Source organism: Clytia hemisphaerica, unplaced genomic scaffold, assembly GCF_902728285.1.
Source record: "Clytia hemisphaerica strain Z4C2 unplaced genomic scaffold, Clytia hemisphaerica genome assembly, whole genome shotgun sequence".
Taxonomy (NCBI): Eukaryota; Metazoa; Cnidaria; class Hydrozoa; order Leptothecata; family Clytiidae; genus Clytia; species Clytia hemisphaerica.
Window position 1 is genome coordinate 335,831 of NW_027103794.1, and position 25,618 is coordinate 361,448.

General features: G+C 35.1%; 2 protein-coding genes across 2 annotated transcripts; one reads left to right on the forward strand and one right to left on the reverse strand.

Annotated features, from left to right (window-relative positions):
* Positions 1-1,249: 1,249 nt before the first annotated feature.
* On the reverse strand, positions 1,250-2,779 carry LOC136806317 (laminin subunit gamma-3-like). The gene has a single exon (XM_067062870.1). The coding sequence runs from the start codon at positions 2,777-2,779 to the stop codon at positions 1,250-1,252; it is 1,530 nt and encodes a 509-aa protein (XP_066918971.1).
* A 19,319-nt stretch (positions 2,780-22,098) lies between these two features.
* On the forward strand, positions 22,099-23,862 carry LOC136806290 (major facilitator superfamily domain-containing protein 6-like). Its single transcript, XM_067062846.1, has one exon. The coding sequence runs from the start codon at positions 22,118-22,120 to the stop codon at positions 23,609-23,611; it is 1,494 nt and encodes a 497-aa protein (XP_066918947.1). The 5' UTR covers positions 22,099-22,117; the 3' UTR covers positions 23,612-23,862.
* Positions 23,863-25,618: the final 1,756 nt, after the last annotated feature.

The following is a 25,618-nucleotide window of genomic DNA, read 5'->3' on the forward strand; positions in this document are numbered from 1 at the left end:
TCGGAAAAAGTGTACTTAAGGTATGTTTCCTGACACATTCTCTTTAATTGATCCGTATCTTTAGAGCAACAAATCTTTATACATCAAAAGTATATAATTTCTGAAAGTCAGTGATATTCTCTTTCTAACAGTAAAAATTTCAGTTGAATTAAAAAAAACTGTACAGGATATAATTAAAATCTTTAACCTTACCTACAAAAGCTTCTTTCGTCTCAAAATCTTGAAAATAGTGGTTTTTGACCATTTTTTCATCCGAATTTTTCAGACAAAAAGGGTTATAACTTTAGATACATCAATCTAGAAAATTTTCTGGAAAATTTTAGATAGTTCAATCTTTTGCAGACAATTTAAGAAAAATTCGAAACAAAAAGGGTAATTCCCCATTAAAACTAAGCATTTTTGAAAAAGAGGGCAATATAACATTTTATTAACGTCTATTTAAGATTCATAACGCCTTTTTTTGTAATTAAATTGCTAATACACCTTTCCCGTAATTCGTAAAAGTAATGCACGCGCATTATTTTGATGCTCTCCACCGTTTGGTTTCTGGAGGTAAACAAACCCGTTTTTGCCTGCGTTTCCTTAGGGAAAGTTGGTTTTTTGAGCTTTTCTTAAGTTCTGTCAAACAAAATCCACTCAAATTTTATTATGTTCAATTTATTCATGATATTATACCACCCTGAAAATCTTTCGCCAAAAAGAAGATCTCTATCAAAAGTTAGAAGCTGAAAACCCACCTTCCCTAACCCCTCGCAAGCAAAAATGCGTATTCGTTTACCTCTCAAACAATTTTATACACAACGGTGGAGCGCACATTTTCCCGGGCCATTTCTGAGAAGTTTGAATTACGGGAAAGGTGTATTACTCTTCATAAAATAAATTTATAAACAACTTATAAAGACAGTTTTTTGTTAAAAGTGTCAAGGAACTCAAAACAAAAGTTTTATCTTCAAATCTCATAACAGATTTTTTGACCTATGGTCTCAGAGCTCTTAAAGGAGTTATTGATATTCCGTGGGAAAATTCTTAGTTTTTCACCACAAGAAAATAACTCATCGATGTACAATTTTTATTGAAAATTTATAAACCTCCTGCTGCAAAAAGTTAGTGTGAATAGTGAGTATTTAGTTCCGCGAGTTCCCGTAGGTTGGAAGTTTCTCTAGAGTTTTATACTATTTCCCTTTAACCCTTTAAGTGCCAGGGTTTACCATTTACGTTTTGGGATGACGAGTTATTAAGTCATCGGCACTTAAAGGATTAAGTAAATCACTAGCAAAAGTACCAAAACAACAAGGAAATGATTGATGTTTGCTGAAGAAGCCGAAGAAGTTTGCTTTCCTTCGTTTCCGAAGAAATTTGAATCTGTTGTGGACTGATCGTTTGGTGTATCGGTTGGCGGTGGGGTGGTATATGGTTGGCGGGGCTGGGTGGAAGATTTTATTGTTCCTGTTGTAGTGAAATGAGGGTGAATCGTTTGATGTATTCTGGTTGAATGATGTGTGGATGGTTGGGTAGTCTCCTGTGAGGATCCTGGACTGTTGGTTGCATGAGATGTTGATTTTGTGATTATTGTATGTGGTCGAGGTGTTGACGAGGGCTTTCGGCTCTCCTCAGTAGTTGTTTGTTGACGTGTAGATCCTCGTGATGTTGCTATGGGGACAGTCGTCGTGTTTACTTGGTCCGGACGAAGGCACCCCTCTTTCGTTCCAATCGTTGTCCATGGGCATCTCAAACATCCAATTTGATATTCTCTTCCTGGTCCTGATCTGTAAGCTTGATAACCGACTTGACATGTTTTACAGGACACTGATCCTCGGGCGTCGGTATAAGACATAGGGCCAGTGCACTTGTAACATTTGCCGTCGCTTTTTCCGTAGGTTCCTAATTGACAATAATCGCAATAAAAGGGCGGGTTGTGTATCGGAAAACGTCCTAATGGGCATGTTTTGCATTCGGTTGCTCCCTGTATATCAGAGTATTTCATTGGCCCCACGGGTTTACAATTGTAACATTGGCCATCGCTCTTCCCATACTCACCTTTAGAGCAAAGGTGACATCGATTAGGTTGAGAATTTGGGACAGGGTATTGACCCAAGGAACATGTTTTACAAATGGTAGCTCCAATGGAGTCGGAATATTTCATCGGGCCATCATTTTTACAGTCCTTGCAACCATTACTTTTACCAACAAATCCTCGAAGACATGGTTTACATTTAGTAGGCCGAATAGTCCAGTATGGAGACGTACCCACGGGGCACGTTTGACAAGACCACGCACCAGTCACGTTTGAATATCTCATAGGGCCAGCCTCTTTACAATCATGACAATGACCATCCGTCTTTCCGAACGTACCAACATGACACGGGCGACACCGACTTTCGTACTCAGGAATACTACCCAAAGGACACGTCTTACAGTACGTAGATCCTTCAACATCAGAATACGCCATTGGTCCTACCACGGCACACTCATGACATTTACCATCCATTTTGCCGAATGTTCCTGCAGCACAAGCTTTACAAACTACGTTAAAACCATCAGGAACGTGGCCGAGGGGGCACGTTTTACAACTAGGAGCTCCTGTCTCAATACCAGAGTATTTCATTGGACCCTCTTCCTTGCAACGGTAACATTTGCCATCGCTTTTCCCGAACCATCCTTGCCCACATGGCTTACAAATGATCTTCTCGCTGGTATATGACCACGGTCTGTAACCAGGTATGGTTCCCAAAGGGCATGTCTTGCATGTAATTGCTCCTTGCACATCAGAATATCTCATTGGACCTTCTGCATTACAGCTATGGCATTTTCCATGTAGCAGCTCCTTCAATATCTGAATACCGCATCGGTCCTGTATCTCGGCAGCCATAACATTTGCCATCAGCTGCTCCGAAGGTGCCTTTAAAACAAGGTTTGCAAGAGGTAGGATAGTAAGAAGGATAGGGGTACCAGCCCAATGGACATGATTCACAGAAGGCTGCCCCGTTCCCACTATACTGTCTTTGAGCATTACATCGTACACATTGGCAGTTAGCTTCAGCGTAACCAGCAGCACATCGATCGCTACGACAAGTGAGTTCATCTGAGGTGCTTAGTTCTGTTACAAAATTTTTCAGTTCCTGTGTCAAAGGTCGCAACAAGGAATCACTAATTATGTTATGCGTGATAAAATTATTAACATAATCTCCAGAAATAGCACCTGCAAGAGATCCCAGCTCTTCACCGAATTTCTGTCCAATAAAAACACCAGCGACTACAAAGACAGGATTTCCTAATCCCAAAGTTGCTCCAATACTTGCTCCTAGACTAGCTCCTGCAAATCTGCCAGCCTTTCTACCAACTTTCTCAAACGTTTTTCGTACGATTTTTCCGCCCGCGCGGTCCCATGTTTTCTCAGCGATCAAGTCTCTTGTTTGTTTGTCGATTTCGTTTTTTTCAGGTATTGTGATCCATCCTTCGACTTTGGACTTTACTTTGTAAACTTCATAAAGGTCTACTGAGAGACTTTTTCGTTGTCTGTGATTCGATGATTGATTAGAGTTTGTGGTGTCGTTATTGGATACCAATCGCAATTCATAAATTTTGTAGAATAACTCAAGAAATTGTTCTTTCTCTACAGTTTCGTTGTAACCAAGGGGGTTGGTGATATTACTGCAATTCACGTTCGCCACAAATATGAAAATCAAAATAATATTTCGAACGATCATCGCGTCATTGTTTTCTTCCCTGAAAGTGAAAAACAGCATTATTTTTTTCAGGACGTAAATAGTCTTATAGTCTATAGCAATAAAGTACAAAAAAAATCTAACGATTCCAACTTCTAAAAACACAAGTCATTAGTAGTCCAAAATATGTACACAACGATACTTCTTTACGGACACTCAAGGCCGTTGGTAAAGCTTTTATAGTTGAGTCTCACAAGCTATTAACAAAAATGTATTAAGTATTAAGAAGCTATCCCTTACTTACTGTGAACAAAAATATATTACCTGTGTTATAAGGATGCTATTGCATTGATTTAAGCATTTTGCAGATTCTATAGTATGTTATAACGAGCGATGAGATAATCTCATAATATAATGTTTACTAAAATGGACCACCGACTGATTCATGCATTCTAATTTACTCTACTTATGTGAAATGCTATTTTATATAAAGCAGACGTAGTTAATGGATTTTCATCCGTTTCTTTTCGTGGTAAAGGTTCCACCAGAGCACTGAGACAGGGGTGTATTCTTTACTCTATGTCTCAATTGAATTTTAACAATTTGATTTCTCACCAATCTTTTGATCTAGATCTTAGATCCATACTTACTACTTGATGTCTATGGCATAGAAAAAGACGTCGTGACACAATTCACCACTCGAACCGTTTCAAATAACGGTATGATGTTTCGTTCATTCCTCTAAGACAGTTCAATAAAGTGTATTAATTTTGGCAGGTATTTAATTTGACGGATGGCAGAATATGTATCACGGCGGCAAAAAATGAGTTATTTTCTCCCACTGGCCTCAAAATTAGCTTATTAGTGACTGTTAGGTTGTCAAACCTATAGATATTCTTAAAGGATATGATTTTGCAAAAACAATTCAAATTTCAAAAAAATTTCAAAATTCGTGCCCAGTCCCTTTTTAGCAGTTTTTCTAAAAAATCTGAATTTAAAAGTCAGAATCAAACCTTGAATCTACTTCAGTTACAACATGAACATATAAACGACTGGACATCTATCTTTTATTGTCTCTTTGAAGCGAGCTTCGTTGCCGCCTGCATTTCAAAATTGCTATAAAAAATCCGACAATATTCCGTCGTAATTTTATTTCTTTGAATTGTTTAGGTAAAAATGATTGATAGAGCTTGAACATTACTCCTAATGCACAAAAAATTATTTTCAAATTTTTTCACGAGTTTGCAATATATTTTATCAACTTTTTCAACTCTGAAATGCCAATTTCAACTGCGTGTATACTTTTGAATCCCTTTTGTCACTCCAATAATTTTTTTTATGACTTGAAAAAAATAGCTTGCCAAAGTTGAGAGCCTGTGTCATAAGAATATCGAAATTAGAATGTGACACTCTCGAAAATTTTTAGACACTTTTAAGTCAAAATTTGGAAATATTACTCGGAGTTTTGACAAGCTGACGATGATTTTTCCTCTGTTATCTTTGTTATGATATAGATAAAAGACTTGAGAAAAGTAGAACAACAAAGACTTTTGTCGAAATTTTGACGTTGTTAGCAAGGTATTCCCAAGAGGTATACCATCAGAATTTATTGTTTCATTTGATGATTTTAACGAGGCGGCAACGAAGCTAGCAGTGTTATCTTCAAAAATACAAAGGAGATGGATGTCCAGTCGTTTATATGTTTATGGTTACAAAGAGCATAAAATTCTGCGTCAGAAAATGGGGTCACTTTTTATTCTAGGATAATCTGGTCACGAGATATCGTAATTTAAAATTTTTTGGAGACTGGGACGAGGTTGCTAAATATAAAACCATAAAGTATTCAGGGGGTAAGGTCGAAAATTGTTCAAAATTCGTTTTATTGGCTTAAACAACTCGAACTTATCTATATTTTCAGCCAAACAACTTTTAAAGCCCATTTAAGGTTTATTTATTTCTGAATACTCAGGTTAATATCGAATTTTATGAGGATTTCTACCAGAAATAAAAGTTTAAAAGTCGATTTACTCGAAACTCTAGTTTTTGAAACATGGGACCCTATTTAAACACCCTCTTAGGGTTGTCAAAAAATCGTCAAATTTGGTAGGTAGGTTCCCTATGGTGAAAGAACGATTTTGAATTTTAGAATTTTTGAAATTCCGATTTCCCGATTTTTAATTAACGAAAAACCCAAATTTTACCCCCGTCTTTTAAAAAAATGTTGCCTAGCAACAAGAAAAATACCTAAATTGAAAAAGTCTAAAATTCAAATTTTTTATTTTCACTTAGGCTTGCTTCATGCCAAATTTCAAGTCTCTACGATGTTGGAAACATACCGTATAAATACCCCTCCAAGCTTTTTCAAGCAAAATTGCCTGGTCAATCGTTGATTTTTACCATATATGGGCAAAACGAAAATCTAAATTTTTCGAGTTTCAGAAAAGTCTCGATAACAAGTGACCCCATTTTCGAGCACTACTCATTGAGAGCTATTGAATGGTCGTACTACCAAAGAGCTAACTGAATTTTTATTATTTCGTTCTAAATTCGATGACGTCATCAGCTATCACATGACAATTCTTTTTTCAAAAATTTTTTGAAATTTATTTCAGAAATTCATATAAAGGTTGATGGTGGAACAAAAAGTGTATAATGATCAACAAAGTGGTCGAAAATTCCGCAAGTTGTATTAGGTTGCTGAGCGAGTTTCATAAAGTGTATTAATTTTGGTAGGTATTTAATTTGACGGTTGACAGAATATGTATAATTTTGGCGGGGATTCAATTTGGTGGATGGGGAAATTTTATGCACTTATTAATCAAAAATTACGCGTGGTATTTTAATAGCTTTCACTAAACAATTTTCATAAAAGATTTTGTTAAATTTGGTATTCAATTAATGGCAGATGGTCAATTTTCAAAAATTTTTGACGGGCGGGTATTCAATTTGGCGGATTTTACCTAAAACCACCCAATTCGCTAAAATTCATCACCACCAAAATTAATACACTTCAGGTAAACAGCTCAGTTTGAATACCCTTACTTATTCTACCCCTGCTATTTGATAGTCAGCAAAGGTTCGATTCAAAAAGAAAATTTTCCTGAAAAATAATTTTCTCCCCGTACTCACACAAAAAATGAATCAATCTCGACCTTTATTTTTTCGACATTGTTAGAGGTCATCATTAATCAAAGCTTAATCTTTATTTTTCCATTTTTTAAAAATTTCTATTTTGATAAATTTCCACTCTGGATTATTTTTTTAATGAGCAAAGAACCGCTATCTGATTCGAATTCTATTTAAAGTTACAGCCTTTTTAGTCTTCGCTGCAAATTTGGACAGATTTTAACACCAACTTCATCCTTTTGAACCCTCCGCATTATAGCCCGGGGGGGGGCACTCGATCTGAACATACGTTCGGCCCAAAATTTGGCTTCTAAAATCGGACCCTTACAGTGCAGTGAATTTCCATGAAAAATCATACCCTTACAGTGCACTTTTTCAAAACTTGTCGCCCGTGAGGGCGAAAATTTTTGCAATTTTCCAAGAAAATGTGGAATTTTTCCTCCAAAATTGACCAATTTTGTGCCAATTTTACCAAATAATTGGCCTTTTATCACAATTTCCTACCAATACAGTGCAGTTCAGTGCAGTTTTGTAATTTCCTACCCTTACAGTGCACTAGCTGAACTATCAAAAACTACCCTTAAGGGCCTAATGTCTGGTAGGTCATTTACCTTGAGTGCCCCCCTCCCCGGGACCTTATTGTACGTTCCAGTGTATCTTATTGTGCCGTTCCCCGTATACATTATTGTACGTATCCCATGTACATTATTGTACGTACCCCATGTACCTTAGTGTACATTCCCCAGTACCTTATTGTAGGTTCCCTGTAGGTTCCCTGTGTACCTTATTGTACGTTCCCCTTGTACCTTATTGTATGTTCCCCTTGTACCTTATTGTACGTTCCCCGTGAACCTTATTGTACGTTCCCCGTGAACCTTATTGTACGTTCCCCGTGAACCTTATTGTACGTTCCCCGTGAACCTTATTGTACGTTCCCCGTGAGCCTTATTATACGTTCCCCGTGAACCTTATTGTACGTTTCCAGTGTACCTTATTGTACGTTCCCCGTGAACCTTATTTTATGTTCCCGTGTACCTTATTATATGTTCCCCGTGAACCTTATTGTACGTTTCCAGTGTACCTTATTGTACGTTCCCCGTGAGCCTTATTGTACGTTCCCCGTGAACCTTATTGTACGTTTCCAGTGTACCTTATTGTACGTTCCCCGTGAACCTTATTTTATGTTCCTGTGTACCTTATTATATGTTCCCCGTGAACCTTATTGTACGTTTCCAGTGTACCTTATTTTATGTTCCCCGTGAACCTTATTGTACGTTCCCCGTGAACCTTATTGTACGTTTCCAGTGTACCTTATTGTACGTTCCCCGTGAACCTTATTTTATGTTCCCGTGTACCTTATTGTATGTTCCCAGTGTTCCTTATTGTACGTTCCCCTTGTACCTTATTGTACGTTCCCCGTGAACCTTATTTTATGTTCCCGTGTACCTTATTATATGTTCCCCGTGAACCTTATTGTACGTTTCCCGTGTACCTTATTATATGTTCCCCGTGAACCTTATTGTACGTTCCCCGTGAACCTTATTGTACGTTTCCAGTGTACCTTATTGTACGTTCCCCGTGAACCTTATTTTATGTTCCCGTGTACCTTATTATATGTTCCCAGTATACCTTATTGTACGTTTCCAGTGTACCTTATTGTACGTTCCCTGTGAACCTTATTGTACGTTCCCAGTGTACCTTATTGTACGTTCCCCGTGAACCTTATTGTATGTTCCCCGTAAACCTTATTGTATGTTCCCCGTGAACCTTATTGTATGTTCCCCGTGAACCTTATTGTACGTTCCCGTGTACCTTATTGTACGTTCCCAGGTACCTTATTGCATGTTCCCCGTGAACCTTATTGTATGTTCCCCGTGAACCTTATTGTATGTTCCCCGTGAACCTTATTGTACGTTCCTCGTGTACCTTATTGTATGTTCCCCGTGAACCTTATTGTACGTTCCCCTTGTACCTTATTGTACGTTCCCCGTGTACCTTATTGTATGTTCCCCGTGAACCTTATTGTACGTTCCCCGTGAACCTTATTGTATGTTCCCCGTGAACCTTATTGTATGTTCCCCGTGAACCTTATTGTATGTTCCCAGTGTACCTTATTGTACGTACCCTGTGGTCCTTTTTGTACGTTCCCGTAAACTTTTTAATGGCTCAGTATATATGCATGACAAACATAGCTCAAACCATCAAGCAGAGTCTCACCCTTTTAAATAAGTCTTTTTTTTTGGGAGATTTCAGCGAATGACCACACATTTGGCATTGATTACTGTAAAGAGATTATTTGCCATTATGAAATTTTGAATTTTTCTTTCCTTTCACATTCAGGTATCAGGATTACAAATTCAACAAAGTCTGACGACCTCTAAAGCTGACAATACAATGTAACTTGCTGGCAATGATGTAATGATAATGTTGCACATAATGAGAATATGAACAAAGATAAACATTCTTGCAATAATTGAAACAAGGAACTCTATTGTTCCAAGATGTGATTTTTAAATGATCAATGATACAAATGTCATGATGGAGTTTAGTTTATCAAGACACAAATTTCACAAAAAAGTTTGCTGGAAAGTGTTGTAAATATTTAGCAATACTGTAACTAAATGTGAGAATTTCAAGGTTGACAATTTGGTATATTATCACATGAATACTAAGGTAACAGATGTTACTGGAAATCTAAATCTGTAAAGAAGGAGATCCATTTAAGTAACTTTTTATTTGTGAATGGTATAATATGGTAGTTTAAAATATTGATGACAAGTAAGTTTTTCATATGAAACTAACACAGGAAAAATTTTTCGATTTCCAAGGTTGGAAATTTAATATTTTTGGGTTGGAAAATTTGGTTTTATAATTGAAGGTTGGAAATTTGAGCGAATTTGGAAAACGTAAATTACCCATAGGTTTTGTAGAATAAACCAATGCCCTTGAAAAATCAAGTGAAAAACCCATGTAAAAATGACAATTTTCCAGGCTGGTTGGAAAACATGACTTTTTGGGTGGGAAATTTTATTTTCCAAACAGTTTGGAAATTGAAAAAAAGGTCAAAAATCGATGTGAAAATACATATTTTTGTAAATTTAATACCTCGGGTTGAAAAACTAGACTTTTTGGGTCATAAATTTGTGTTTTTCCAATCAGTTTGGAAAACGTTAAAAATCCATGTAGAAATTACATTTTTGTGAAATTGAAACTCTTTCGATTGGAAAACTAGCCTTTTTGGATTGGAAATTTTTGTTTCTCCAAACAGTTTGGAAAACGTTAAAAATCCATGTGGAAATTACGTTTTTTTAACCATTTTCTGCGCATGTCCTTCGAGAAAACCACAAGCGATTTTTGGCTCAAAACTGTTTTGATGTATAGCTAACCTAGATAATAGATTATAATGTGAGCAGTCAAGCTGTAAGTTTCCGTCAGGTAAGGCGTCCTTTCGGAGCGGCCTAGGTCAATCGCAGTGAGTTCGCACAGTGAAGCACATAGGGTACTTGTGTCATAGTTTCAAATAGTGCCCTGCTGAGCTGTTTGAGTGATCCAAGATCTACCACGTATCTGTGAGAATAATAACGAGAGATTGACCGGGAGCCATCGAGCCTAGGCTAGCGAGTGACTGTTCATAAAAACAAAAACCTTGTTTAAGATCTCTTTTTCCACATCTGCCATCACTTTTTGGATTTTGGCTTTTTTCCACCTGTATTTTTGAAAATTCCAACCTTGTTAAATTTGGATTTTGGCTTGGTAATCGAAAATTATTAGTCCCTTAGTAGACAGTCTCAAGATATTTTGGCACTTTCTTACTCAGATGAGTCTTAGAATAATATCAACTTGTAAATCTAAGATTTTATTTCCTTAATGAAGGTAAAAACCAATATTAGTTGAATAAAATACATTTATTTTTGTGTTAAAATGATTATCATTTGCATGCAATTTTTTAACAAGTTTTTAGACTTATATCATCTGTGAACATGTCTATGAAATAACGACAATTTTTAGCAGGAATATGGTTATATTTTACTTTGCATCGGATATTGCTTAATATAAAGGCTTTAATAAATCTAAGTTACTAAGTTGGGGCTTTAAGATAATCTGTGGGGTTCGACTGCGACTACAATCTATGCTCTGAGCTATTGGAGGAAATATTTAACCACATCTTTGTGGCTCTTGTTTGCTTTTCATAAAACGAATGGAATGGAAGAGAAAAACAAAAGGTGGACAAAATTTGATTGACAGCTGTCGTGCTGTCGTTTCTTGATTTTGATTGATGGATGAAATATTATGTGTATTGTTTTCACGCTCATTGTGTCGACATCCGACATCTCAGGCTCATTTTCAGATGGCTTCAGTAAAATAAGATGTGAATTCAAACTACACTGTAAGGGTTTGAAACGTTCGGTAATGGTCCGATTTTGAAAACCATTTTTTGGCGGCACATGCCGTCGTTTAGAAATCGAGTGCCCTCCCCGGAATGGGATTTCCATTAGCAAATATTCGATTCATTGTATTTTCTAAGGAAAATGAGTCTTTTACAGTATGTGGCCCCCAAAACGGCGATCAAATTTGAAATTTATCTCAAATCTAGAGGAAAAGAGATTTCACAAAAGTTTTTACTGCATGAAAACCTTTAACATCTCTTCTTTATTTCCTGGAAGTTCTTTTTCAAAATTTTCAATTTCAACAATATTTTTCAATCGCTTAAAGATAGGTAGGTTTTTTCTAATGGCCCCCAAAACAGAGGTTTGAAATTTTAGCGATTTCTCGAGATATCTTTAAGATATGAATACAAAATTTTGACGATAGTTTTGAAATATGATTTAGAGGGTTTTGGGCATAGATATATTTGATAAAATTTTTACAGTATACCCCTGGTTGTCAAAATGCAGGTTTGGGGCCCCAAAACGGAGGTGTAGTTAAAATCAAATTATTAAGCCCAGTGGTAATAGAAGGAAAAACTATGAACATATTTGTGTTTTGCCTTAAATTTACGAGCCGATGCATGTAAAATTTATGATTTTTATGAAATATTTCAAGATTTTCGATATTGCAAAGTCCAAACTGAAAATTTAGAAATTTTCAAAATGACAATTTTGATTTAACAACGTCTTAATCAAGTTTTTGAAAACAAATATCTTTTGAAAATAGTTCCATTCATGTATGGAATAAGCTGTGAAAATTTTAGAAAAAAAGCTTAACTGAAACTGAAAATATTAAGCTTTAAAGATATTTTTCTCATATATTTTGCAAAAAATGACAGAATTTGCTGTTTTTGCTGATTCAGCGAAAAATTTTATATATAATGTTAATTTTTTGTTATAAACTATCAACTCAAGGTGATAGGAATAGAATTCCAAGATTTTTTGCTTTTTCTCATATTTAGAATATTCGGTTTTGTCAATGCTGATTCTAGGGCTCCAAAATACTGGTTGACCTTCAAGATGCTATATCTTTTACCCAGCCTCTAAAGTCACAGATGTATTTGCATTTTCTGAACGGCATTAGGTGTAGAAAGTTTCCTATACCCCGTTTTCATAACTTATTTTCAATATCCAAAGAGCTAGAGTGAGTTATATGCAATTTTTATCTAATTTTGGTGTTAAAATATTTCCTTTGACGCAAATATGTTATTTTGAATCTGTCTCAAACCAGCAAAAACATGCTCATTTTTAAGTATAATATAACCATCATTCTTTCAAAATAAACAAAAATCGTTTAATTCTGATAAATCTACAAGTCAGAATCTTCATTTTAATGAAAACCTCCGTTTTGGGGGCCGTCTCCGTTTTGGGGGCCATATACTGTATCGTAAAAGAGAACTTTGAATACCTAGTAATTTCAAAGGAAAATCTCAATTTCAACAATTTTCTCTGTGAGTGAGAGGGGGTTCTAGGTTTGTGGGATGATTGGTATGTGCTACCTGACTTCTTGCACTTCGAATTTTGTTACTCTTAACCTTTACCACGCCTTCTCTCTGGGAACTTCACCCCGTGCACGCCTTGTCGTTTTGGGAAAAATGACAGTTTTACGCTTTCCGTCATAACTTTTGATCTACTAAACCGATTAAAAAAAATAAGCCCAATCTGGAAAGCCCAACTATCCTGCTTTCCAAAAATGTTAAAATAAAGGATTTTCCTCTATCAATGGTGACACAGTAGTCTTCTGCCTTAGAGTTGAAAAAAATTCAAAACGCAATTTGTCATATTTTTCAAAATTTTACGTTTCGGTTAAAAAAAAAGTGGGGAGAACATTTGCGATACCATAATTTTCTGGCTCATTGTTTCCACCATTATAACTACAATTGCTAGCCAAAAAATCACAATCATACCTTTACTAGAAAAGGCAGAATTCATTTTTAGAAAACCTTGGTTTTCGAGAAAATTTTCCACGTAAATCAGAGGCACGTAAGGCAGAGGCCCCTTGAGGTAATTTTTATGGGAAATATCACTAAAAACAGCTAAAAATGACTTTCCTATCATCAACCAGCATGAAAGCAATAGAAATAACATAGTATATACACTTTAAAACTCTTTGCAGCCTTATCAGAAGCCTTAACTTGGGTTTCGGTGACGGTCGATGACGGCCGACAAGCCTCCAGTCCTCACCCTTAATGTACCGTCATACTCAAGAATAAGGAGCCAGAAACTTACCTCAAACACTGACTAAACTACAAACAAGCGATACATAACATTTCCAACCAATAAAACAAACCATTTTCCACTAAATAAACATAAAAAGTTAGTTACAGCAGTCAATGAGCTCATAATTTCCAAAAGAATATTTTGCCTGATTTTCCAGTTTGTTTTGACAGTTAAAATCGAAAGTAGGTGGTTTCAAACTATTGAAAATAGTTTGTTTACATTTTCTCTCCGTCATATAAGACATTTCCCGGGATTTAAAGGCGTCTTTAAGGCGGTAGGGCGGCTTTTCTTAACACCCCATGAAAAACGTATATTTACGGCTTCGGCTATATATTAGAACGTAAATTTACGGCTTCGGCGTGGTAAAGGTTTAATGGGATATTCAAGTAATTTTGCTTTTTAAGGTGCATAAACCAATATTTTTCCCATGCATTATTTTCGCGATGTTTTGGGAGACTGTCATTAGATGTTGTAACTTTTATGACCCTTAGCAGGATTTTAAAGATCCAAGAAAGACACTTTTAAGGGGGAGAGTGTACATACCATACCCTCCTTTTGCTTTGGTAGCCCCGGGTGTTTTCTAAGGAAAATAAGCGTCATTATATTCTTTGTATTTTCAAAAGGGACATCTCAATTTCAAATTCCTTCTATTCTGAGGAAAACGAGCTTCACACATATTCTTTGTATTTTAAAAAGAAAACTTCAATTTCAAATTTTTCAGTAATTTTTAGAGGAAATTTCTAATCTTTTTTACTTCCTTACAAAAATGCATCTCAAATTCTTTGTAACCTACCAACTACTTGGCTTTTTTATTGACAGCTGTCGTTTCTTAATTTTGATTGACAGATGAAATATTATTTGTATTGTTTTCATTTGCTAAACTAACGTGTCCCGGATGGGACTTTAACCGCTGAGATAGAGACTCAGAGTCAAGTGCTCTATCCCCTCAGCCGGTCGTACACTAATAAATCAATCAAGCCAGTTATTTTTTACTGTGTTAGAAATTAAGGTCATTTTGGGAAACGAAACTTTCTCATTGGGGTGGATCTCAGTGGACCACGGAAACAGGGATATGGTAGTCAAGATTCCAAGCTAATAGTATTTAAAGATGTATACTACAAGGTGTTTCGCAAAAAAAAGTTTACTCAAAGAAGTAGACTTACGAAAAAACTTTAAACTTATTCAACTTAAATTTTGGTTTAACTGAAGAGGCGTGATTGGGACTTTTTTCTTGCGTGATGGCGTGATTAGAGATTTTTTTGGCGTGATGGCGTGATCAAGATTTTGGCGTGATGCGTGATAGGGCAAAGATTTGAGGCGTGATGCGTGATTTGGGCTATTTTTCGCTATTTTTTGCATGATGACAAAATTTAGCGATTTTCGTGATGCGTGATGGAGAAAATTTTTTTGCGTGATGGCGTGATTAGGGGTGCCACTGGGGGGGGGGAATTGTTTAATATGATTTCTTTATTAATTTTTATTTGTTTATAATTCGGTTTGCACTGACAGCTAGAGTACATACCCTTTGCATAACTGTTTTAAAAAACAGTCCTTTATCAGATTTGATTAAAATTAAGTTTGTTTTAAGTTGAAGATGTCTCAAAAAAAAGATTGATTAATTAAATAAATGAATAAGAGCTTCGATTCTTCTCTTCTTTCTTTATATAGAAATATTGTAAGTTTTTTTGGTATAAATTTTTTAAATTTTTTCTGGTAGGCGAGACCAATTCAATTTGTTGTTCTACGGGCCCGACCGACCCTATTTTTGCTAAAATCAAAAAAATAATAATATTGAATTTTCAATACAATCTATTTTACACACTACTTATTTGTAAGAATCAAACTTGAATAAAGCTGAAAATTAATTCAAGAAATTGAAAATTTTAGTATACACTAAGATTTTATTATGATCTTCATCGAATATAAAAGAAGTAAATTTTTGCACCAGATGTTTTTTGGAAAACATTTTTGGTACTTTACCAAACCTGATAAGTGAAAAATTTATTTTTATTTTACCGACCGACCGACCCATATTTTGCTAACAATTTGCCCGTAGAACAACAAATTAAATTGGTCGCGCCGTATAAAATGTTTAAAGTTTTTTGGTATAAAGTTTTTAAAGTTTTTCTGGTATAAAATGTTTAAAGTTTTTTGGTATAAAGTTTTCAAATTTTTTCTTGTATAAAGTGTTTAAAGTTTTCTCTTTCTATTTCTTTTTCTTATGAGTGCTAAGGAACCATGTTTCTTACCTCTATGTTTAAGTTATAAACCTTAGCCATGAGGTAGCGGAAACATTAACAGCTGAATGGTGGCATAACTCAAAAGAAACACAGGATAAGTTTTTGCTAGTAATAAACTTTGAAAAAGTCGTTTCTTACCGTTGTCATTTTCGTTGTCATTTTCGTTGTCATTTTCGAAGTTTAGTTTTCTAGATCTCAAACAAAATGGCTAATGCTACAGATTAGCCATTTTGTTTGAGATCTTGAGTTGAATTTAGTTGAACTTGGTGATAGTTTGAAAACTTGAGTTGAAAGGGATATTTTAAAATATTCCAAGGGTTTTATTCGGATTTCGGTTTTATTTGTCTCTTTTGTTCCTTTTGTTCATTTTGTTTTGTTCCTTTTGTTTTGTTTTTGGTATCTATTGTGTTCTTGTAGATAGCTATTGTTTTAAAGATGTGGTATGTTTTTTTCTCATTGGTTAGTTTCTTCGAATGCGTCACGTGTTAATGCAATTTGTTTTTATTGGTTGAAAAGTTTTTTGAGGTTTAATGATATTTAAAAAAAAAAAATTATTTTTCTGTTTGTTTGTTCTGATTTCAAAATGTTAGTAGGTAATTAATAATGATACTTTTTTTAAATTTTTTTGTTTTTGTTTGTTTGTTCTGATTATAATTTTGGTAGATTCGCTGGATTGTAGGATTGGGATTCAAGGATTCGGATTCGGATTCAGGATTAGTAAAAAGCTTTGTAAAAAAAAATTGAAAAAAGATATTGACTTCAAACCAAAAGATCTTGAAAGATTACATAACTTAGAGCAGTTCTTGACAAAAATTAATAAAAAAATGGGCGTGACCTTGACTCTAATAAGGGAAATTCCCCTTTTTAGGATTCAAAACACAAAAATTGCAAAGTTTGGCAAAGTTTGGCTAGTTCTCAATCCCCTCGTTGAATTTGGATCAATTTCTAAACACCTGATCTTATGACCGGACATGTCAATGATTAATCGTGGACAAAATTTATTGACAAAAAAGGCGTGGCCTCGATGCTAATTAGGGAAATTCCCCTTTTTAGGATTCAAAACACGAAAATTGCAAAGTTTGGCTGGTTCTCAGTTCCCCTCGTTAAATTTGGATCAATTTCTAAACACCTGATCTTATGACTACACATGTCAATGATTAATCATGGACAAAATTTATTGACAAAAAGGGCGTGGCCTCGATGCTAATTAGGGAAATTCCCTTATTTAGGACTCAAAACACGAAAATTTTAAAGTTTGGTAATGGCCGAGGGGTAAATTACTCGAAAAAATCTCGTACACTTCTTAGAAAAATCACAAAAAAATCACAAAAAAAATCAAAAATCACAAAAAAATCACAAAAAAATCAAAAAATCACAAAAAAATCAAAAAATCACAAAAAAATCACAAAAAAATCAAAAAATCACAAAAAAATCACAGAAAAATCAAAAAATCACAAAAAAATCACAGAAAAATCAAAAAATCACAAAAAAATCACAGAAAAATCAAAAAATCACAAAAAAATAAAAAAATCACAGAAAAAAATCAAAAAATCAAAAAGAAATCACAAAAAAATCACAGAAAAAAATCAAAAAATCAAAAAGAAATCACAGAAAAATCAAAAAATCACAAAAAAATCACAGAAAAATCAAAAAATCACAAAAAAATCACAAAAAAATCAAAAAAATCACAAAAAAATCACAAAAAATCAAAAAATCACAAAAAAATCACAAAAAAATCAAAAAATCACAAAAAAATCAAAAAATCACAAAAAAATCAAAAAATCACAAAAAAATCACAAAAAAATCACAAAAAATCAAAAAATCACAAAAAAATCACAAAAAAATCAAAAAATCACAGAAAAAAATCAAAAAATCAAAAAGAAATCACAAAAAAATCACAGAAAAAAATCAAAAAATCAAAAAGAAATCACAAAAAAATCAAAAAATCACAAAAAAAATCACAAAAAAAATCAAAAAATCACAAAAAAATCACAGAAAAATCAAAAAATCACAAAAAAATCACAGAAAAATCAAAAAATCACAAAAAAATCACAAAACATCAAAAAATCACAAAAAAATCACAAAAAAATCAAAAAATCACAGAAAAAATCAAAAAATCACAAAAAAATCAAAAATCAAAAATCATTTCGTACACTTTTTTCGAAGTGATTTACCCCTCGGTAATGGCTAGTTCTCAGTCCCTTCGTGGAATTTGGATCAATTTCTAAACACCTGATCTTATGACTGGACATGTCAATGATTAATTGTGGACAAATTTTATTGACAAAAAGGGCGTCGTCTCGATGCTAATTAGGGAAATTCCCCTATCTAGGATTCAAAACACGAAAATTGCAAAGTTTGGCTAGTTCTCAGTCCCTTCGTTGTATTTGGATCAATTTCTAAACACCTGATCTTATGACCAAAAATGTCAATGATTAATCGTGGATAAATTTTATTGACAAAAAGGGCGTGGTCTCGATGCTAATTAGGGAAATTCCCCTATTTAGGATTCAAAACACGAAAATTGCAATGTTTGGATAGTTCTCAGTCCTTTCGTTGAGTTTGGATCAATTTCTAAACACCTGATCTTATGACCACACATGTCAATGATTAATCGTGGACAAAATTTATTGACAAAAAGAGCGTGGCCTCGATGCTAATTAGGGAAATTCCCTTATTTAGGACTCAAAACACGAAAATTGCAAAGTTTGGCTGGTTCTCAGTCCTCTCTTTGAGTTTGGATCAATTTCTAAACATCTGATCTTATGACCACACATGTCAATGATTAATCGTGGACAAAATTTATTGACAAAAAGGGCGTGGCCTCGATGCTAATTAGGGAAATTCCCTTATTTAGGACTAAAAACACGAAAATTGCAAAGTTTGGCATAGTTTGGCTAGTTCTCAGTCCCTTCGTTGTATTTGGATCAATTTCTAAACACCTGATCTTATGACCGGACATGTCAATGATTAATTGTGGACAAAATTTATTGATAAAAAGGGCGTGGCCTCGATGCTAATTAGGGAAATTCCCTTTTTTAGGATTCAAAACACAAAAAGTGCAAAGTTTGGCAAAGTTTGGCTAGTTCTCAGTCCCTTCGTTGTATTTGGATTAATTTCTAAACACCTGATCTTATGACCAAAAATGTCAATGATTAATCGTGGATAAATTTTATTGACAAAAAGGCGTGGTCTCGATGCTAATTAGGGAAATTCCCCTATTTAGGATGCAAAACACGAAAATTGCAAAGTTTGGCTAGTTCTCAGTCCTCTCGTTGAGTTTGGATCAATTTCTAAACACCTGATCTTATGACCGCACATGTCAATGATTAATCGTGGACAAAATTTATTGACAAAAAGGGCGTGACCTCGATGCTAATTAGGGAAATCCCTTATTTAGGACTCAAAACACGAAAATTGAAAAGTTTGGCTAGTTCTCAGTCCTCTCGTTGAGTTTGGATCAATTTCTAAACACCTGATCTTATGACCGGACATGTCAATGATTAATTGTGGACAAAATCTATTGACAAAAAGGGCGTGGCCTCGTTGCTAATTAGGAAAATTCCCTTATTTAGAACTCAAAACACAAATATTGCAAATTTTGGCTAGTTCTCAGTCCTCTCGTTGAGTTTGGATCAATTTTTAAACACCTGATCTTATGACCAAAAATGTCAATGATTAATTGTGGACAAAATTTATTGAAAAAATGGGCGTGGCCTTGATGCAATTTTCGTGTTTTGAGTCCTAAATAAGCGAATTTCCCTATTTAGCATCGAGGCCACGCCCTTTTTATCAATAAATTTTGCCCACAATTAATCATTGACATGTGCGGTAATAAGATCAGGTGTTTAGAAATCGATCCAAATTCTACGAGGGAATTGAGAACTAGCGAAACTTTGCAATTTTCTTGTTTTGAATCCTAAATAGGGGAATCTCCCTAATTAGCATCAAGGCCAAGCCCTTTTTGTCAATAAATTTTGTCCACGATTAATCATTGACATGTGCGGTCATAAGATCAGGTGTTTAGAAATTGATCCAAACTCAACGAGGAGACTGAGAACTAGCCAAACTTTGCCAAACTTTGCATTTTTCGTGCTTTGAGTCCTAAATATGGGAATTTCCCTAATTAGCATCGAGACCACGCCCTTTTTGTCAATAAATTTTGTCCACGATTAATCATTGACATGTGCGGTCATAAGATCAGGTGTTTAGAAATTGATCCAAACTCAACGAGAGGACTGAGAACTAGCCAAACTTTGCAATTTTCGGGTTTTGAATCCTAAATAGGGGAATTTCCCTAATTAGCATCGAGACCACGCCCTTTTTGTCAATAAATTTTGTCCACGATTAATCATTGACATGTCCAGTCATAAGATCAGGTGTTTACAAATCGATCAAAATTCAACGAAGGAACTGAGAACTAGCCAAACTTTGCAATTTTCGTGTTTTGAATCCTAAATAGGGGAATTTCCCTAATTAGCATCGAGACCACGCCCTTTTTGTCAATAAATTTTGTCCACGATTAATCATTGACATGTGCGGTTATAAGATCAGGTGTTTAGAAATTGATCCAAAATCAACGAGGGGACTGAGAACTAGCCAAACTTTGCAATTTTCGTGTTTTGAATCCTAAATAAGGGAATTTTCCTAATTAGCATCGAGGCCACGCCGTTTTTGTCAATAAATTTTGTCTACGATTATTCATTGACATTTCCGGTCATAAGATCAGGTGTTTAGAAATTGATCCAAATACAACGAAGGGACTGAGAACTAGCCAAACTTTGCCAAACTTTGCAATTTTCGTGTTTTGAGTCCTAAATAAGCGAATTTCCCTAATTAGCATCGAGGCCGCGCCCTTTTTGTCAATAAATTTTGTCCACGATTAATCATTGACATGTGCAGTCATAAGATCAGGTGTTTAGAAGTTGATCCAAATTCAATGAGAGGACTGAGAACTAGCCAAACTTTGCAATTTTCGTGTTTTGAATCCTAAATAGGGGAATTTCCCTAATTACCATCGAGACCACGCCCTTTTTGTCAATAAAATTTGTCCACGATTAATCATTGACATTTCTGGTCATAAGATCAGGTGTTTAGAAATCGATCTAAATTCATCGAGGAAACTGAGAACTAGCCAAACTTTGCAATTTTCGTGTTTTGAATCCTAAATAGGGGAATTTCCCTAATTGGCATCGAGGCCACGCCCTTTTTGTCAATAAATTTTGTCCACGATTAATCATTGACATGTCTGGTCATAAGATCAGGTGTTTAGAAATTGATCCAAACTCAAAGAGAGGACTGAGAACCAGCCAAACTTTGCAATTTTCGTGTTTTGAATCCTAGATAGGGGAATTTCCCTAGTTAGCATCGAGACCACCCCCTTTTTGTCAATAAAATTTGTCCACGATTAATCATTGACATGTCTGGTCATAAGATCAGGTGTTTAGAAATTGATCCAAATTCAACGAAGGAGCTGAGAACTAGCCAAACTTTGCCAAACTTTGCAATTTTCGTGTTTTGAATCCTAAATCGGGGAATTTCCCTAATTAGCATCGAGGCCACGCCCTTTTTGTCAATAAATTTTGTCCACAATTAATCATTGACATGTCTGGTCATAAGATCAGGTGTTTAGAAATTGAATTAACCTCAACGAGGGGACTGAGAACTAGCCAAAGTATGCAATGGGCTGGAAATTTGAATCCTAAAAAGGGGAATTTCCCTAATTAGCACCAAGGCCACGCCCATTTTTATATCAATTTTTGTCAAGAACTGATCTATGTTATGTAATCTTTCAAGATCTTTTGGTTTGAAGTCAATATCTTTTTTCAATTTTTTTTTACAAAGCTTTTTTCGAATCCTGAATCCGAATCCGAATCCCTGAATCCCAATCCTACAATCCTGCGATTCTACCTATAATTTTCAGAGAGTTTTTTGTAATAAAATCTGTTGGTAGGTGATTAATAATTAAATTTTTTTTTAATTCTATTTTTGAAATGAATTCCATTGGGTGATTAATTAATTTGATTAAAATTAATAGTTGCGAGGTTTCGCTGTTTTTTGATTTCTCTTTGTCAGTTAATTAAATAATTATGAAGTTTCACTATTTTGAGCTCAAAGTATCATATATGCAATGAAGTTTTTTAACAAATTTGTTTTTGACAAACTAAAACAGTATGGTTTCTTAATAAATACTTTATTAGCTTAGTGCCTGCTGATAAATGGTTCCTATTAGAGGATTGTCCAACGTTGACTTAAAAATGTACTTTCCACGTGCGATGAAAAAATAATGGTATGGTTTGCTTGTGCGTTCTTTTTGCTTTCAAGAAAAAACGAGTCTATCAAAATACACAAAATTTGCGGTTTGTAATTAGGGGTAAAAATTATAATAAATTTATTTCTCTTTTACAGGTATAAAATCGTAAAAAGGAAAAAAAACGAGATGGCGGGCAAACGACTGAAAGAACTTTTCAAAGTGGATATGTACATGTTACCTGCAAAAATATGCTTCTTCCTGACGGTTGGAATAGACGGTACTTTCAAACCATACATGGTACCGTTCCTCGTGGGTGTCGGATTGAACAAAGCAGAAGCAGGTCTGGTGATGGGTCTTCGTCTACTTGGAATGACTTTTGCTGGTCCTCTCTGGGGCTTCATTACTGACAAACGACAGAATCATGTGTTCATTGTCATTCTCATGACGATTATGTCATTAGTTTTGGTCGGTGGTCAACCTTTGTTGTCTTTAGTGATCGGAGATAAATCGACAAACACTTGCCCTGCACCAGTGGTTATTGAAACGAAAGTGAACGTAACAAATAGTGGAATATCTCCTACCAACCAATCCGATTCAAGTATCGATTTCCGTTCTACGCGATTCCTTGTTCTTCTGTTTATCAATATCTTTGCTTCCGCCTTTGACGGTTGTTTAATCAGTATGATGGATGCTGGTGTTGTGAAAAGAATCCTCAAATCGTCAAAGAAGAAGAATTTTGGACGGAATCGAATGTTTGGAGCCTTCGGATTTTCCGTTGGTTCCATCCTATCTGGATCGCTGTCTGATGTATTTCCGTATACAGATAAAGTGAACTGTTTTGCTGGAGCGTTTGTGGTTTTGAGTTTGTACTTGATTGGTTTAGCGATAGCGAGTCCTTTCTTGTTCAGAGAATCGACTGAGGAAAATGAAGCTGCCGAACCTTCCGAGTTGGAAACCTTTAAAGAATCCAAGAGCAATACAATAGAAAAAGTGCCTGAAGTCGATCTCGACGAAACGCCCTTAAAAGAAATCGTTTTTCAAACGCTGAAAAAGTTCGAAATGATCTTATTCCTTCTTACAGTCTTTGTTTTAGGAACACTCCAAGGTATTTACATAGGCTTTACTGCTTTACGGATGGAAGAGCTTGATGGTTCAACTACACTGGTTGGTATAACTTTTGGTGTAGTCGCTTTTTGCACTTCACTCTTCATGTTTCTGGCTGCTAAGTTGATTAAACTGTTAAGAGGACCTTGGAATGCTCTTTGTCTAGCTTGCTTATCTTACGTCGTTCGTTTTCTATCATTCGCATTCATAAGCAACCCATGGTTCTCCATACCGATCCACATATTGGAGACCCTGGGTTTCGGTCTGGGCTTGGTAACACAGGTTTTATACATCAAAAGGAATACAGACCCTCGAATTCACACCACTATGCTATCGATTATGAATACTACGTTTTTCGGTGTTGGCTTTATTGCAGCAAATATCGTTGGTGGGCAAGTCTTCAGTAGGTATGGTGGGCAGGCTACTTTTAAATACTTTGGTCTGTTGGCAACAGCATGGAGTATCGTCCTCTTGGTCGTAATTTTCATTAAACTCTGTAATCAACAAAAGGATAAGAATACTAATCTAACGACTAAGAAAAACAACGATGAAACAGAAATGCCAACACAAGCTTGAGAAATCCTTGGGTTAGGACTGATTTGGTGTGAAATAATAAAAATCCTAAATAGTTTTATCAGTTAAATTTTAAAATTTTTTAATTTTAGATACTTAAAAATAAGAAGGATACAAAATTTTAGATTAGGACAAAGAGAATGCTAGGAGATAATTTTGTTATTTGATTTTATTCATTTTATGTGCCAATGCCTATATATGTTTTTAACAAGTTCTTACAGGATATTAATCAATTTATAAAAGAATTTCTGTTAGATAGTTACATATTTGTCCAATTTTGTATAGCAAGAGCAAGTTTTTGATTTGAACAATCGTTTTCATGAGCACTGCATTCTTTTTTTTTATAAGAACAATAAGGCTCAAAATCATCAAAAATAAGAACAATTTAAGAACAATGCTTAGCCCAAAATTACTCAATTGCAAGCAATTTAAGGGGTAGGCTTCTGCTCATCCTGTAGCGAAAATCTTTTCTTATAGAGTATATCTATAGAGGTCTGCAATTCAGACTATTTAAGGGGTGAAAGTTGTGAAAATTGGTTAAAAGTTTAAAATACCTCAATAATCCTTTAATTAAGAACAGGATGGAACCATTTGAGGCTGAAAGTGCCAAAAAATAAGAACAGCTTAGCTTTACAATTTAATCAGATTCTCATTACATCGCCTTAGTACGTATTTTCTCAAAAACCATAGCTCTAAGAATCTACCCAGGTTGACTAATCGTTTAGATCTTTATTTCTCGATCTGATTATTTAAGATTAATATTAAATGAGCTTAGCGCGGTGACTGGCGAAAGCAAAACAATCGCACTAAAACGTACAAACGTTAATACTCAAATTTTCAAAAGTCACAAAAATTCATCAAGTAAAGCTCTAATTGGCTGAGGCATGCAAGATTACCTCATAGTCATACTCTAGACATTCTGCAAAGAATATGTTCATGTATGCAATTTTCAGCCAATCAGGGGGGGGGCGTACGGGATAGCGGTACATCGGTATTGGCCTTTTTTTAGATCGGTAAATCGGTATTAAAGGAAAAAATTGATCGGTAAATCGGTATTTTAAGACCATCTCGGTATCGGTAAAAGACCCTTTTTTATGTCGGTATTTCGGTATTTTTGGTCAACTATCGGTATCGACCACCTCCTTGGTATCGAAGATCATGAGCCATTGCACTCCGAAACCAATTTTGGTGGAATTAAATTTTTTTCACTCGCTTCGCTCGCAATACACAACTTGTGTTCACCAATTTGGTGAATACACAATATTTCAAACAAAATATCTCAATTTTTTTGCTCGCTTCGCTCGCACTAGCCTCTTCGAATTCTTCTTGATAAGTATCCAATTCTCATCGCTTTTCTAGGATTTATGCTCTATGGTTGCGGATGACTTTCAAAAATTTTCCATATGGCCAAAGCCTCCTTTTCCATGTGAATATATGAAAAGCCAGGAAAGGAAGGCAACAGAATCAATAAAAAACAATCCTAAATTTTTTTATGCATATGCAAAAAAGCATAGTAAATCAAAATCCAAAGTTGGACCACTGCGTGACAAAAATAATTCTTTGATATATGATGCTGACCGTATTGCTAATATACTCCAAGACCAATACACATCGGTTTTCAGTGTACCATCGGAAAATGACGTCACTCATCCAACAATATGTCCAAACGTGCTAAAAGACATAGACTTTGACGAAAAAGATTTCATTGAAGCAATCTCAACATTGTCACCAAACTCTGCTCCCGGTCCTGATGGATTTCCTGCGATTTTGCTGAAAAATTGCAAAGAAGAACTTGCTAAGCCACTCGCAATATTCTGGAGGAACTGTCTGAACCATGGAGTAACAGAGGAGATTCACAAAAGAAATCATATCACACCAATATCAAAGGGTGGAGATCAAGGAGAGCCATCTAACTACAGGCCAGCAGTATCACTTACGTCCCATCTCACCAAGGTGTTTGAAAAAATAGTTCGAAAGAAGATAGTCGAATTTATCAACAACAATGACTTG

What these genes read in the sequence shown, in the direction of transcription:
- LOC136806317 (XM_067062870.1), bottom strand. Translation starts at nt 2,779, where the DNA reads ATGAGATATTCTGATGTGCAAGGAGCAATTACATGCAAGACATGCCCT.
- LOC136806290 (XM_067062846.1), top strand. Translation starts at nt 22,118, where the DNA reads ATGGCGGGCAAACGACTGAAAGAACTTTTCAAAGTGGATATGTACATG.